This window comes from Balaenoptera borealis (genome assembly GCF_965194805.1).
Source record: "Balaenoptera borealis genome assembly, chromosome: 15".
NCBI classification, from domain to species: domain Eukaryota; kingdom Metazoa; phylum Chordata; class Mammalia; order Artiodactyla; family Balaenopteridae; genus Balaenoptera; species Balaenoptera borealis.
Window position 1 is genome coordinate 9125909 of NC_138871.1, and position 15943 is coordinate 9141851.

The 15943-nt window shown below is 48.3% G+C and overlaps 1 protein-coding gene across 6 annotated transcripts in view; it reads right to left on the reverse strand.

Moving 5' to 3' along the window:
• The window catches only part of CNNM3 (cyclin and CBS domain divalent metal cation transport mediator 3), a 46128-nt gene that overhangs the window by 22582 nt on the left and 7603 nt on the right, over positions 1 to 15943 (reverse strand). For 3 of the 6 annotated variants that reach the window (XM_082356169.1, XM_082356170.1, XM_082356168.1), the window contains exons 2-7: positions 5521 to 5664; positions 4374 to 4523; positions 3909 to 4078; positions 3609 to 3705; positions 3159 to 3292; positions 2668 to 2806 (exon numbers count right to left, since the gene is read on the reverse strand). In XM_082356169.1, the coding sequence (XP_082212295.1) occupies positions 2668 to 2806; positions 3159 to 3292; positions 3609 to 3705; positions 3909 to 4078; positions 4374 to 4523; positions 5521 to 5664 (834 nt within the window). The other 3 variants (XR_014234591.1, XM_082356166.1, XM_082356167.1) reach the window with 3 other exon arrangements.

Consider the following 15943-nt stretch of genomic DNA (forward strand, 5'->3'; position numbering starts at 1 on the left):
TGGGGGGAGAGGTCTGCAGTGCCCCCCAGCAGCTAACAGGCTGGCAAAGGAAAGCAAAGAGAAGGTAAAGTAAAAGGCAAGATATTTACCTTGCGTGTTGTCTTAAAACAAAAAATGCTCACTAGTCCACAGTCAATTATCAACTGCAGTTTCCAAATGTGCCAAAGAGGGAAAGGCCTACTGGGAAAGCTAGAGAGAGGAGAGGGAAAGGGAGAGGAAGGGGGAGGGGGAGGGGAGGGAGAGAGGGAGGGGGAGGGAAGGGGAGGGAGAGGGAGAGGGAGGGAGAGAGAGAGAAGACCAGCTATGGAGCTGCTCCGGCAGAGCCACTCCGCTCGGGCAGCTTGGGCAGCACCGCAGAGTCAAGGCCGCCGGGGCGAGAGGGGCCCAGGAGGCTCGGTGTCAAGCTCGGACTCTCCCTGGGAATCCCGCTCTGGGATTGATCGATGTGGAGGGCGTTTCCCGAATGTGACGCAGCGGACCAGGGTTCCAGAAGGTGTTTCTGTAAAGGGCCAGTCTTCTTAGGCTTTGCAGGCCTCGGGGGCAACGACGCAACTCCACCGGCAGCCGAGTACAATCCCTCAGCAGATGGGCACCTCCAGTAAAACGTTACGAGAACAGGCAGATTTGGCCCTCATGCCATTTGCCGACCCGGCTGAAGGCAGCTCAAAATCATCGTGCTTTCCAAGCATTTCAGACACTTCTCTGCTGGGGAAGCTAGAGCCAGAGTCACCCAGAGGATGGCTCTGACCTGCACCGTTTCAGCAGCGCCCCGGGGACACGTCCAACACACGTAGCGACACTGAGCTCCCCGGGCAGCGAAGCAACAGGTTAACAGAGATAAAGTGCAAGACCCTGAGGGCCGCCCAGGGCCAATGTCAGGCCACACTTAGGGGAAAATCACCAACATCATGACTACAGAACAGGGGCTGGCTGGTAATCCGTTACAAAGAGGAAATGACCCATGAGCCACTAAAAACAATTCCCTCAGAGGACTGCCTCACGAGCCGCTGAAGCCACAAAAGGATTAAAAAACCTCTGGGTATGTGATAAAAGATGAAATGAAGGGAAAAACCAGGATTCTTAGATGTAAGTTTGTACCTTATACACAACCTGTGCAGTCTGAGTAGCAGATGGAGCCAGAAAAGGCTCACATGTGAGAAAACCAAAACCAAAAGGCTCACATTTTGAAAAAGAAAAACGTCCTGGCTTTCGAGACCCGAGTCTAACGTGGTGGTGCGAACCTCCTCTGTGTGAGGGGTGCCTCACAAAATAAAAGACCGTCACGGTGGGTAAACAGAGGAGCGGGCTCCGCCCTAAGAGGTGAACGAAGGGTCCGTTCATTCCAAAATGACTGCGACCATGCCCGGATCCAGGACCCAACACAACCCCCCAGGGTCCTTCACCAGCACCAGAGATGGAGCTCGCAGGAGTGGAGCCACCGACGCAGCTCAGGAAGCACCTTTCCACTATAAAAACACGTTTCCCTTCTCAAACGTGGGTCCGGTAACCAAGGGCGCGCCCAGTCTCCAAGCCAGAGTGCCCGTCTCTCCCGGCCTCCGACTCTTCACCTGTAAAATGGGCGTGACAACTACCACCTCTCAAAACTTCAGGGACGTTTTCTCAGCTGAGTCAGGACGACGAGAGCCCTTAGCACAGTGCGTGGCATGGGAAGTGTTCAGTAAGGGCTCGGCGTCCCCACTGCAGGGTAAGGGGGATGGAGCACTGGCAGTCAGGCCCCTGCAGTTCCTAACACGGCCCCCCCCAAGCCCCGCCAAGCCCCGGAGGACCTCAGACCCCAACCTAGGAGCTCGGTCAGCATAAAAGTACCTTCTTGAATAACAAGGACACGAAAGTTCCCTGATGTGTTTTACCGCTCCCACCCAAGCCTACCCTTCACAGGCTCCTTTTTTATCTTCCCTCCTTACACTCTAAGGGTGGGGTTTCCCATCCCACTCTGCAAAGTCTGTTTCTTCCTGCTCCCAGTGGAACGCCTGGATGGGACCAAACGCCTCAGGAGGTGCTCTTCTGGGTTTTGGGGATGGTGTCCACCAGCCACCTACCTTCTGAGCCAGGCCCACTGGTGACCCAAATCTTCACTTTCTAGGTGACCTAACCCTAACGCCAAATGACCCAATACAGCGCCTGAACTTGACCGTACTCCCATTTAGCAACTACGGTTGACCCTTGAACAACTCAGGTTTGAACTGCGTGGGTCCACTTATATGCAGATTATTTTTCAATAGTAAATACTACAGCATTACACAGGCTGTAGCTGGTTGAATCTGCGGATGTAGAACCACAAATACAGAGGACCAAACACGTTATACACAGATTTTTGACTGCGCAGAGGGTTGGCGCCCCTAACCTGCTGTTGTTCAAGGGTCAACTGTATTCTCTAATTAAATCAACCCACGCTACAGGCCCTGGAGAGAAAATGCTGACTTACAGGCTCTACTCAAAATGTAAGCTGACCTATAGCTCAGCGTTGACGAAGTTATTAAAAACACAAGAAGGGAGAGCGAAAAGGACGGGGAGACAAAGGGAGAAAGAACGAATGTAGGGCAGGGCGAGGGCAGAGAGAGCAGGTCTGTGTGTGTGCAGCCAGGACGGCAAAAGGCACGGTCGCCCTGGGGTCGACGCCGTGGGATGCAGCCGCACGGGGCTCACCTGTGGCTGTGGCTATCTTGTCATCAAGGAGCCGGGTCTGGCTGTCTGGGACGGCCTGGAGGTCCGCGTTCTCAGGGGACTGCGGCACGGCCTGGGCTCGGGTGGCCAGGAGTGCATTGAGGTACTGCAGCCGCGTGACCTGGGGCACAGGAAGCATTGCAACTCGTGCAGCTGGACGGAGAAGGTGAGGTGAGGGGCCACACCCCTCCCTCCTGCCCTCCAGCCCCCGAACCAGGGTTGGGGGGTGGGGGGGGTGCAGGGTGGAAGCGTTGTTAAGATCTCCAAGGAAGCTGGGTGCTTAGGCCACCAGCAGACAGAGGGGCCAGGCCATCCACCCTTCACAGCAAGTACAAGGTCTTGCTCTGGGAAGTCTCAGATAGACTCAATCAGGATTTATTCTTAATCCATTCAAATGTGTGACCAGCTGGTCTAGCCCTCGGGGACACAAAGCTGGTTAAAAGCCAGCACCAGTCAGCAGCCCAGACGGTCACCTTGATGAACTGCAGGTCAGAGAGCGCCCTCACGGTGTAGTCAGGACAGTATGCAGACAAGCGGGTGCCTTCGGCGGGCTCGGGCAGCGGGTCGTGGTGGATGGACTGGAGCGAGGACACCGGGGACTGGTGAACTATGAGAGGACAGTGGGTGATGGAGCAGGCCAGCCGCACGCGGCCTCGGAGACCCACCCCACACATCGCCCCGGTGAGGGAATACAGCCAGGGGCTCCGGAAAGGATGGCAAACACGGTCCTCCTGGGAAAAGCAATGAAGATGAGCCCCGAAGGAATGCTGCCCCACCCTCCATGCAGCCCGGAGATGAGAATGGCCAGCAGGTCCCAAGGCAGACTGCCTTGCGGGAGGCCAGACGCGGGGCACCGGAGAGCCTCGGCAACGCCCATCCAGCCGCCGCCCCCCGCCTCCAGCTCTGGGACGGCTGCAGCTTACCCGAGGACGGCGCCGTCAGGGCGGACACTCCGTAGTAGGTGAAGGCCCCATTCTCGAACTTCAAGCCCTCTTTCCCGATCTCCACCTCAACCCTGCCCTGGGAGGTCGGGGAAGAGGGGGAGGAAAGAGGGACAGGGAAAGAAAGAGGTGGACAGGTTATCCTTCCTGCCAGCAAAGAGCACAAGGAGAGAGCACTGACCCCACTTATCCAGGGCGGGTGCATCTGGATGTTCCTTCCTCTTCTCAGACCCTCCCCACTTCCTAAGCAAGTGGCGGGCTCCAGGCCGGGCTCGCAGGTACCTGCAGGATGAGGATGAAATAGTCCACCGGCTGGCTGCGCTGGTACAGGTAGTGGTGGGCGGCCAGGCGGTCGCTCTCGTCAAACCTCACTTCCTGGTTGACGCTGGGATGCTTCAGCAGGTGCAGCAGGACCTTCTCGGAGATTCGCAGCGGGCTGAATACATCCACCTCTGCCCCACAGGGGAAACAGGTACGGGGACAATGTCCACCGGGCCCAGCGCAGCCCCTGTCACCGCCCGCCTCCTGCTGCGTGCCTCGGCTCCCCCAGCCTCCCACAGCACCCACCCGGCCGCGGCTCCCCGCCACCCACAGAGGAGCCGCCTTCAGGTGACCCGAGCTGCTGACAGGGCGGCAGAGAGAATCGCCGAACTTCTCCTGGACACCCTCCTGCTCACTGGGAATGGGGAGGATGGTCTCCTGATCCACTGGCCGGTGAGCAGGGACGAGGCCCACCCTCGCCCTCACCTCGGGAAAGGAAGCGCTGGGTGGCCAAGAGCAGCTGAGGTGAGATTTTCACTTTACAGTCATCGTCAGACACCTTGAACAGAGAGAATTCCTCTTTCTGCCTGAGAGGGGCGCTCAGAGACGCAGGCTTCTTCTTCACCACGGTGTCTCCTGGGGCGGGGAGAAGAGGGCCTGCTTAGGCTCCAGCAGCCCTCCATCAACATGACCGGACCAAGGGGCACGTTGCCTCTCCCTCCCCCCAAGGCCTCGGGGCTCCTGGGGGGAGACAGCATCAGGGCACTGCTGTCTTGACGGCACCTGGCAGCCACTCCACCCAGGCAGTGATCTGGTGCCCGGTCAGAGGGGTGGCAGCTTGCATTCCAGCGATGTCCCGAGAAGTAGCAGAGAGGCCTGCTCCCTCCTCGGAGCTGGGAGGAGATAATGCCGATATGATAGCAGACAGCTTATGTAAAACAACAGGCCCCTCGCTAGAAAGCACATGTTCGAGGATTACTGGTGCCAAACAGCCGCTAACCTGCAGACCCCGTGCCTACGGCAGTCTGAGATGCCAAACCAAAATGCTGCATTTGGGGGACAGACACGTGGGCAGAGATTCACTTCCAAGCTCACAGGGCAGGCAGCTCAGTGTCCCAGGGGGCCCACGTGAGGCCCGCCGTCAAGCATGAGCTCTGTGTCTGCCCTGCAGACCGCAGCTGCCATCCTAAGAGCCAGGCACTTCTAAAACACAATCACGGGCCCCACGATCATCTGTTTGGGGAAGAACCTCTCTCAGCAGTAAAGAACAGGCTTCTTTGAGAAGACACTTCTATACAACAGAACAAGAGAAAGCAAACAGACCAAGGGAGATAAAGACTGGGAAAAAGCCCGTTAAAGGCAGAGCCCCGGGCAAGCCCTGGGACTGCAAAGCCACCCATGGGATGCGCCCCCATGGCTCTGCGTCCAGGCACATGTGTGAGCCCTCCCTCCTGCAAGGGGCAATCCCGGCCCGCACAGGAGTAAGGAGACAGGGCCTGGGTACGTGACGGCTCTGACCCGAGATCCAGCCCCGCTTCTGACAACACGGAGACCCGCCATCCTCTGATACACACACGCCTCCGTAAGCTCGAAAGAACAGCGGAGCCGGAAAAGCGCCAGGGCCAGGACTCACGGTAGTCTTCAGACTCGTCCAGGATCTCGGACTTGATGATCTCCTCAATGACGTCCTCCAGGGTGACCAGGCCCAGCACCTCGTAGAAGGGGTCACCTTCGCCCTCGTTGTTCACCTTCTGCACGATGGCCAGGTGGGACTTCCCTGAGGGGAGGGACACTTGCGTTACAGCTTGCTAGGGGGCCTCCTGTTTTCCTTAGTCCCATGTGACTGGCCCACCACAAGGACAGAAGCTGATGTCTACGTTCCCACAACACGCCAGGCACCAGGAGAGACTCTTCCTAGGTGCCTTTGAGGAGTAAGTCTCGGACCCCACGTCCACCTGCCCAAGTCACCCCAGGCAGCGGCGGAGCTGGAATCACCCCGGGTCTGTGCGACTCCACGCCGTAAACGTGGTTTAGACAAGGATGCATCCGGACCAGAACAGACACCGTATACAGCAGCAACTGGACCGTGGACACAGGGTGCCGACACCAAAGACGCTGGCTCCCTGGGGACAGTCTGAATGCGGAAGCCGAAAGGGGCCACCCCGCCTGAGTCTCCAAAGGGAGCGTTCCCAATTCTGAAGGCTGCCCTGTATTTCCAGAAGCCGAGGTGCATGAAAGTCACCCAGGAGGATGAGGATGATGATAATCAGCCAGTTAGAGCCCAAACTGTGCGGGAGGAAGAGCAGGAAGCTGCAACTCTTCTCCTTCCTCCTCTGCATCCTCCTCAGGTGAGCTAACTGCTTGTTTTACGAGAAAATGTAAGCTTGAGAAAAGCCCAGCCTCAGAGTGCTGGGAATGTTAGGGAAACTTCAAGAATATACTGTTTCAGGTAAGTGCTTTTTCTCCATAAAGCTTTATGCTTGTCCAAAAGACACAGAATGTGGGCCTTCCCTGGCGGTCCAGTGGTTAAGACTTCGCCTTCCAATGCAGGGGGTGCGGGTTCGATCCCTGGTCGAGAGCTAAGATCCCGCATGCCTCAGGGCCAGAAAACCGAAACATAAAACATAAGCAATATTGTAACAAACTCAATAAAGACTTTAAAAATGGTTCACGTCAAAAAAAACATTTTTTTAAAAAAAAACAAAAAGAAACAGAATGCAAGCCATACAGGTAATTTAAAACTTTTGAGTAGCTACATTAAAAAAATTAAAGAGACAGAAATGAAATTAATATTATGATGAACTCAATATAATCAAAATATCATTTCAACATGCAGTCAATATAAACATATGAATAGATATTTTTCCTTTTTGGGGTACTAAGTCTTTGACATCTGGTGTGTGTTCGGCACTCACTGCACATCTCAATTCAGACTGTTTACTGTTCAAGAACTCAGCAACCACATGTGGGTAGTGGCTACTGGACTGGACTGTGCAGGTCTAGGATATGGAACTGACAGCAAACTCATCTCAACCATGCCCCCCCTTTTTAACAGTATTTTTTTTTCACTGAGGTACAGTTGATTTACAATATTATGTTAGTTCACAATGTGTACAGCAAAGTGTTTCAGTTATATATATTTTTTCAGATTATTTTCCATTATAGTTATTGCAAGATTTTGAATATAGTTCCCTGTGCTATACAGTAAATCCTTGTTGCTTATCTATTTTATGTATAGTAGTTTGTATATGTTAATCCCATACTCCTAATTTATCCCTCTCCCCCTTCTCCTTCGGTAACCATAAGTTTGTTTTCTATGTCTGTTTCTGTTTTGTATAGATTCATTTGTATTATTTTTTAGATTCCACATAAAAGTGGTATATAATATTTGTCTTTGTCTGACTTACTTCATTAAGTATAATATTCTCTAGGTTCATCCATGTTGCTGCAAATGACATCATTTCATTCTTTGTTACGGCTGAGTAGTATTCACTTGCATATATACCACATCTTATTTATCCATTCATCTGTCGATGGACATTTAGGTTGCTGCCCTTTTTTATTACTAGTGAATAAAGCATAGGGTAAAAGCCAGCCTGGACCTGCATGTAAAGGGGTGCTTGCTTCAAGAATCCTTTGGTAAAGCAAAAAGTCAAGTTCACCTATTTGTGTGAATCCTACTTTACATACCTTGGGTTCAATGACAATGTAGTGATTGGGTTTAGAAGCACATTCTTTGGAAGCAGCTGGCATGCCTCTGCCTCATTCTTTCAGCATCTGTGCCCCCTGCCCCGCCCCCAGTAATCAGGTATAGGAAGACCTCTGCTCCAAAGTTGGAGAGAATGAAAATGTCAAGAGTCAAGCAAAAGCTATTATTATTAGACCACTAACCAGATGATCAAGAAAGGAATGAGGCTGTAAAAGAACAAAAAGATCACATTTACTGTATGTCATCAAATCCAAGATGTCATCAATCATAAGACATCCTGGTTACAGAGATGTTAAAATGCAAAAAAAATGTGCATCTGAGAACTGAAGAAATGCAGTACAGGCCTACGTCATTTCAATGTGCTTCGCAAATACTACTTTTTTTTTTTCCAACAAAATGAAGGTGTGTGGCAACCCTTCGTCGAGCAAGTCTATCGGTACCATTTTTCAGACAGCATCTGCTCACTCTGTGTCTGTGTCACACTTTGGTAATTCTCCCAGGTTTTCAAACTTTTTCATTATTATTGTATCTGTTATGGCGATCTATGATGTTACTATTGTAACTGTTTTGGGGGAGCGCCACCAACTGCACCCACATAAGACAGGGAACTTGATAGATACTGTGTGTGTTCTGACTGCTCCACCAACCGGTCATGCCCTGTCTCTTTCCCTCTCCTCTTCTCTCTCGCTGTTCCCTGAGACACAACAATATTGAAATTTAGGCCGATTAATAACCCTACAATAGGTTCTAAGTGTTCAAGTGAAAGGAAGAATCACAGGCCTCTCACTTTAAAACAAAAGCTAGAAATGATTAAGCTTAGCAAGGAAGGCGTGTCGAAAGCTGAGACAGGCTGAAAATTAGGCCTCGTGCACCAAACGGCCAAGGCGTGAATTCAACGGGACAGTTCTTGAAGGAAATTAAAAGAGCTACTCCAGGGCTTCCCTGGTCGAGCAGTGGTTAAGAATCCACCTGCCAATGCAGGGGACACGGGTTTGAGCCCTGGTCCGGGAAGATCCCACATGCTGCGGAGCAACTAAGCCCGTGCGCCACAACTACTGAGCCTGCGTGTGCTCTAGAGCCCGTGAGCCACAACTACTGAGCCCACGTGCCACAATTACTGAAGCCCACGTGCCTAGAGCCCATGCTCCGCAACAAGAGAAGCCATAGCAATGAGAAGCCCACACACTGCAACAAAGAGTAGCCCCCGCTCGCCCCAACTAGAGAAAGCCCACGCACAGCAACAAAGACCCAATGCAGCCAAAAATAAATAAATAAATAAATAATTTTTTTAAAAATTAAAAAAAAATAAAAGCTGCTCCAAAGAATAAAAATAAACAAACAAGCAAATAAAAAAATAAATGTGCTACTCCAGTGAACACGTGAATGGTAAGAAAGACAAACAGCCTTCTTGCTGATATGGAGAAAGTTTGAGTGGTCTGGATAGAGGATCAAACCAGCCACAACATTCCCTTACCCAAAAACCTAACCCAGTGCAAGGCCCCACCTCTCAATTCTATCAAGGCTAAGAGAGGTGAGGGAGCTGCAGATGAAAAGTTTGAAGCTACCAGAGATTGGTTCATGAGGTTTAAGGAAAGCTGTCTCCATAACATAAAAGAGTAAGGTGAAACAGCAAGTGCTGATGTAGAAGCTGCAGCAAGTTATCCGGAAGATTTAGTTAAGATCATTAATGAAGGTAGTTACACTACACAACAGATGTTCGATGTGGACAAAACCACCTTATATTAGAAGAAGATGCCATCTAGGACTTTGATAGCCAGAGAGGAAAAGTCAAGGCCTGGTTTTAAAGCTTCAAAGGATGCACTGACCCCCTTGTTACGGGCTAATGCAGTTAGCAGGTGATTTTAAGTTGAAGCCAATGCTCACTTACCATTCCAAAAATCCTAGGGCCCTTGAGAATTATGCTAAATCTACTCTGCCTGTGCTCTATAAATTGAACAATAAAGGATGACAACACATTGGTTTACTGAATATTTTAAGCCCACTGTTGAGAGCCACTGCTCAGAAAAAAGATTCCTTTTAAAGTAGTACTGCTCATCGGCAATACACCTGGTCACCCAAGAGCTCTGATGGAGCTGTGTAAGGAGATTATTGTTATTTTCATGACTGCTAACAAAACATCATACTGTAGCCCATGGATCAAGGAGTAATTTCAACTTTCAAGTCTTATTATTTAAGAACTACATTTCATAAGGCTACACCTGCCATAGACAGAGATTCCTCTGATGGATGTGGGCAAAGTCAATTGAAAACCTTCGGGAAAGGATTCACCATTCTAGATGCCATTAAGAACATTCATGATTCATGAAAAGAGATCAAAATATCGACACTGATAGGAGTTTGGAAGAAGTTGATTCCAACCCTCATGGATGACTTTGAGGGGTTCAAGACTTCATGAAGGAAAGTAACTGCAGATGTGGTAGGACTAGCAAGGGAACTACAATGAGAAGTGGAGCCTGAAGGTGTGACTGAATTGCTGCCATCTCATGATAAAACTTTAATGGACGAGGAGTTGCTTCTCATGGATGAGCAAAGAAAGTGGTTTCTCGAGATGGGAACTACTCTTGGTAAAGATGTTGCAAAGACTGTTGAAATGGCAACAAAGGATTTAGAACATCATATGAACTTAACTGATAAGGGGTTGGGGTTGGCAGGGTTTGACAGGACTGACTCCAATTTTGGAAGAAGTTCTACTGTGGATAAAATGCTATCAAACAGCGTTGGGTGCTTCAGAGAAATCGCTGGTGCAGGGAAGAGCCAATTGATGCAGCAAGCTTCACTGTCGTCTTAAGAAACTGCCACGGCGACCCCAATCAGCAGCCACCACCCTGATCAGCCAGCAGCCACCAACATCGAGGCAAGACTCTCCACCATCAAAAAGTTTATAACTCGCTGAAGGCTCAGATGGTGGTTAACATTTTTTTAGCCATAAAGGTTTTCTAGTTTGATTTTTTTGGGGACCACGCTGCACAGCATGTGGGATCTTAGTTCCCCGACCAGGGATCAAACCTGCACCCCCTTCAGTAGAAGCACAGAGTCTTAACCACTGGACCGCCAGGGAATTCTGCCACGAAGTATTTTTAAATTAAGATAGGTACATTGTTGGGACTTCCCTGGCGGTCCAGTGGTTAAGACTGCACTTCCAGTGAAGGGGACATGGGTTCAATCCCTGGTCGGGGAACTAAGATCCCGCATGCGGCATGGCACAGCCCCCCCCAAAAGATATGTACATTGTTTTTTTAGACATAATGCCAACTGTACACTTAACAGACTACAATATAGCATAAACATAGATTTTTTTTTAATAGATCTTTATTGGAGTATAATTGCTTCACAATACCGTGTTACTTTCTGTTGCACAACAAAGCGAATCAGCCATATGCATACACATGTCCCCATATCCCCTCTTGAGCCTCCCTCCCATCCTCCCTATCCTACCCCTCTAGTTCATCACAAAGCACCGAGCCGATCTCCCTGTGCTACACTGCTGCTTCCCACCAGCCAACTGCTTTACATTCAGTAGTGTGTATATGTCGATGCTACTCTCACTTCGCCCCAGCTTCGTCCTCCCACCCCATGTCATCAAGTCCATTCTCTATGTCTACCTCTTTATTCCTGCCCTGCAACTAGGTTCATCAGTACTTTTTTTTTTTTTTAGATTCCATATATATACCTTAGCATACAGTATTTCTTTTTCTCTGACTTACTTCACTCTGTATGACAGACTCTAGGTCCATCCACCTCACTACAAATAACTCAGTTTCGTTTCTTTTTATGGCTGAGTAATATTCCATTGTATATATGTGCCACATCTTCTTTATCCATTCATCTGTCGGCAGACATTTAGGTTGGTTCCATGTCCTGGCTATTGTAAACAGTGCTGCACTGAACATTGTGGTGCATGGCTCTTTTTGAATTATGGTTTTCTCAGGGTATATGCCCAGTAGTAGGATTGCTGGGTCATATGGTAGTTCTATTTTTAGTTTTTTAAGGAACCTCCATATTGTTTTCCACAGAGGCTGCATCAATTTACATTTCCACCAACAGTGTAGGAGGGTTCCCTTTTCACCACAACCTTTCCAGCATTCATTCATTCATTCATTTATTTATGGCTGTGCTGGGTCTTCGTTTCTGTGTGAGGGCTTTCTCTAGTTGCGGCGAGCGGGGGCCACTCCTCATCACGGTGCACGGGCCTCTCACTGTCGCGGCCTCTCTTGTTGCGGAGCACAGGCTCCAGACGCGCAGGCTCAGCAGTTGTGGCTCATGGGCCCAGTTGCTCCGCGGCATGTGGGATCTTCCCACACCAGGGCTTGAACCCGTGTCTCCTGCATTGGCAGGCAGATTCTCAACCACTGCGCCACCAGGGAAGCCCCCAGCATTTATTGTTTCTAGCTTTTTTGATAATGGCCACTCTGACTGGTGTGAGGTGATACCTCATTGTAGTTTTGATTTGCATTTCTCTAATTAGTGATGTTGAGCATCTTTTCATGTGCCTCTTGGCCATCTGTATGTCTTCCTTGGTGAAATGTCTATTTAGGTGTTCCACCCATTTTTTAACTGGATTTTTTTTTGATATTGAGCTCCATGAGCTGTTTGTGTATTTTGGAGATTAATCCTTTGCCTGTTGTTTCATTTGCAAATATTTTCTCCCATTCTAAGGGTTGTCTTTTTGTCTTGTTTATGATTTCCTTTGCTGTGCAAAAGCTTTCAAGTTTAATTAAGTCCTATTTGTTTATTTTTGTTTTTATTTATGCTACTCTAGGAGGTGGGTCAAAAAAGATCTTGCTGTGATTTATGTCATAGAATGTTTTTCCTATGTATTCCTCTAAAACTTTTATAGTGTCTGGTCTTACATTTAAGTCTTTAATCCATTTGGAGTTTATTTTTGTGTATGGTGTTAGGTAGTGTTCTAATTTCATTCTTTTACATGTAGCTGTCCTGTTTTCCCAGCACCACTTATTGAAGAGGCTGTCTTTTCTCCATTGTATGTTCTTGCCTCCACTGTTGTAAATTAGGTGCCCACATGTGCATGGGTTTATCTCTGGGCATTCTATCCTGTACCATTGATCTATATTTGTTGTTGTGCCAGTACCATACTGTCTTGATTACTGTAGCTTTGTGGTATAGTTTGAAGTTGGGGAGCCTGATTCCTCCAACTCTGTTTTTCTTTCTCAAGATTACTTTGGCTATTCAGGGTCTTTTGTGTTTCCATACGAATTGTAAGATTTTTTGTTCTAATTCTGTGAAGAATGCCATTGGTAGTTTGATAGGGATTGCACGGAATCTGTAGATTGCTTTGGGTAGTATAGTCATTTTCACGATATTGATTCTTCCAATCCAAGAACATGGTATATTTCTCCATCTGTTTATGTCATCTTTGATTTTTTTCATCAGTGTTTTATAGTTTTCTGAGTACAAACCTTTCACCTCCTTAGGCAGGTTTATTCCTAGGTATTTTATTCTTTTTGTTGCAATGGTAAATAAGAATGTTTCCTTAATTTCTCCTTCTGATTTTTCGTTGCTGGTGTATAGGAATGCCAGAAATTTCTGTGCATTAATTTTGTATCCTGCAACCTTACCAAATTCATTGATTAGTTCTAGTAGTTTTCTGGTAGCCTCTTTAGGATTCTCTATGTATAGTATAATGTCGTCTGCAAACAGTGACAGTTTTACTTCTTTTCCGATTTGGATTCCTTTTATTTCTTTTTCTTCTCTGACTGCTGTGGCTAAAACTTCCAAAACTATGTTGAATAATAGCGGTGAGAGTGGGCAATCTTGTCTTCTTCCTGATCTTAGAGGAAATGGTTTTAGTTTTTCACCACTGAGAATGATGTGGGCTGTAGGTTTGTCATATATGGCCTTTATTATGTTGAGGTAGGTTCCCTCTATACCCATTTTCTGGAGAGTTTTTATCATAAATCGGTGTTGAATTTTGTCAAAAGCTTTTTCTGCATCTATTGAGATGATCATATGGTTTTTATTCCTTAATTTGTTAACGTGGTGTATCACATTGATTGATTTGCGTATATCGAAGAATCCATGCATCCCTGGGATAAATCCCACTTGATCATGGTATATGATCCTCTCAGTGTGCTGTTGGATTCTGTTTGCTAGTATTTTGTTCATGATTTTTGCATCTATGTTTATCAGTGATATTAGTCTATAATTTTCTTATTTTATGATATCTTTTTCTGGTTTTGGTATCAGGGTGATGGTGGCTTCGTAGAATGAATTTGGGAGTGTTTCTCCCTCTGCAATTTTTTGGAAGAGTTTGAGAAGGATCAATGTTAACTCTTCTCTATATGTTTGATAGAATTCACCTGTGAAGCCATTTGGTCCTGGACTTTTGTTTGCTGGAAGATTTTAAATTACAGTTTCAATTTCATTACTTGTGATTGGTCTGTTTGTATTTTCTAATTCTTCCTGGTTCAGTCTTGGAAAACTGTACCTTTCCAAGAATTTGTCCATTTCTTCATGGCTGTCCATTTTATTGGCATATAGTTGTTTGTAGTAGTCCCTTATAATCCTTTGTATTTCTCCAGTGTTGGTTGTGATTTTTCCTTTTTCATTTCTAATTTTATTGATTTGAGTCCTCTCCCTTTTTTTCTTGATGAGTCTAAGGGTATATCAATTTTGTTTATCTTCTCAAAGAACCAGCTTTTAGTTTTATTGATCTTTGCTATTGTTTCCTTCGTTTCTACTTCAGATGCGCAGTTAGCGTCTCCCCACAACTAGGGCGCCTGCCATCTGCTTGTGGGGGACTCTGACCCCCAAGGAGACAGGAGGAACCCCAGAGTGAACCGGTAGGACACAGGGGAACCGAGGAGGGAGGAGAAGTGGAGGCCAGACAAGATCGGCGCCCCTGAGGCCAGGAGATCAGGAGAGGCAGGTGGGAGGGACTCTCCGGGAAGAGCAGGAGAGGAGCAGAGGGCAATCGCCTGGCCCACTTGGGCCAGGGAGCCTGTTGAGCTCCCAAGCCGGTTCCCCCCTCCAAAGCCCCATCCAGGCCGTGTGGGCCCTGGGGGCACAGGAGGGAGAACAGGGAGATCAGGAGAGGCAGGCGGGAGGGGTCCTGCCGGAGGAGCAGGAGAGGAGCAGAGGGCGATTGCCCCACCCACTCGGGCACAAGGAGCCTGCTGAGCTCCCAGACCAATCCCCCCCCCCCCGCCCTCCAAGGCCCCTCCAGGCTGAGTGGGTCCTTGAGGGCATAGGAGGGAGGCCAGGTGGGGATGAGGAGAGGCAGGCGGGAGGGGCCCTCCAGGAGGAGCAGGAGAGGAGAGAAGAGCGTTTTCCCCACCCACTTGAGCCCAGGAAGCCTGCTGGGCTCCCAGGTGAGGTCCCCTGCCCTCTGAGACCAGGGGTGTGGGGCACGCCTGGGCCCTTTCTGTTCCTTGAGCCTAAGCCCCACCCCCCACAGCCCCCAGGGCCTTTTCCAGCCCTGTGGGTCCTGAGCATAAGCCCCGCCCACCACCCAAACCTCACCCTTGCTTAGGCCCCGCCCTCCACAGCCAAGGCCTTCCCCCGCCACCTTTTTTTTTTTTCCTTTTCCCTCCTCCTCTTTTTTACTATTGTGGTCCTGATGTACCTTCCCATTGTTGATTCATCTATATTTTTATTTCTACATTCTTTCTAACATATCTGTTAGTTTCCTAGTCTAATTTTATTTTTTACTTTGTTATTGTCCTTTTTTATTTTTTATTTTTGCCACCCCACACGGCTTGCGGGATCTTGATTCGCAAGCCCAGGGTCGGGGGGAAGCTCCTGCGGTGGGAGCTCCAAGTCCAAACCACTGGACTAACAGAGAACCTCAGACCCCAGGGAATATTCATTGGAGTGAGGTCTCACAGAGTTCCTCAACTCAGCACCAAGACCCAGCTCTACCTAACAGCCTACAAACTCCAGTGTTGGAAGCCTCAGGCCAAACAACCAGTAAAACAGGAACACAATCTGAGTCATAAAAAAAAAAAAAAAAAGAGAGACGGCAAAAAAATATGTCACAGATGAAGGAGCAAGGTAAAAACCTACAAGACCAAATAAATGAAGAGGAAATAGGCAATCTACCTGGAAAAGAATTCAGAGTGATGATAGTAAAGATGATCCAGAATCTCAGAAATAGAATGGAAGCACGGATTGAGAAAATACAAGAAATGTTTAACAAAGATCTAGAAGAACTAAAGAACAAACAAACAGAGATGAACAACACAATAACTGAAATGAAAAATACACTAGAAGGAATCAATAACAGAATAACGGAGGCAGAAGAATGAATAAGTGAGCTGGAAGACAAAATGGTGGAAATAAATGCCAAGGAGCAGAATAAAGAATAAAG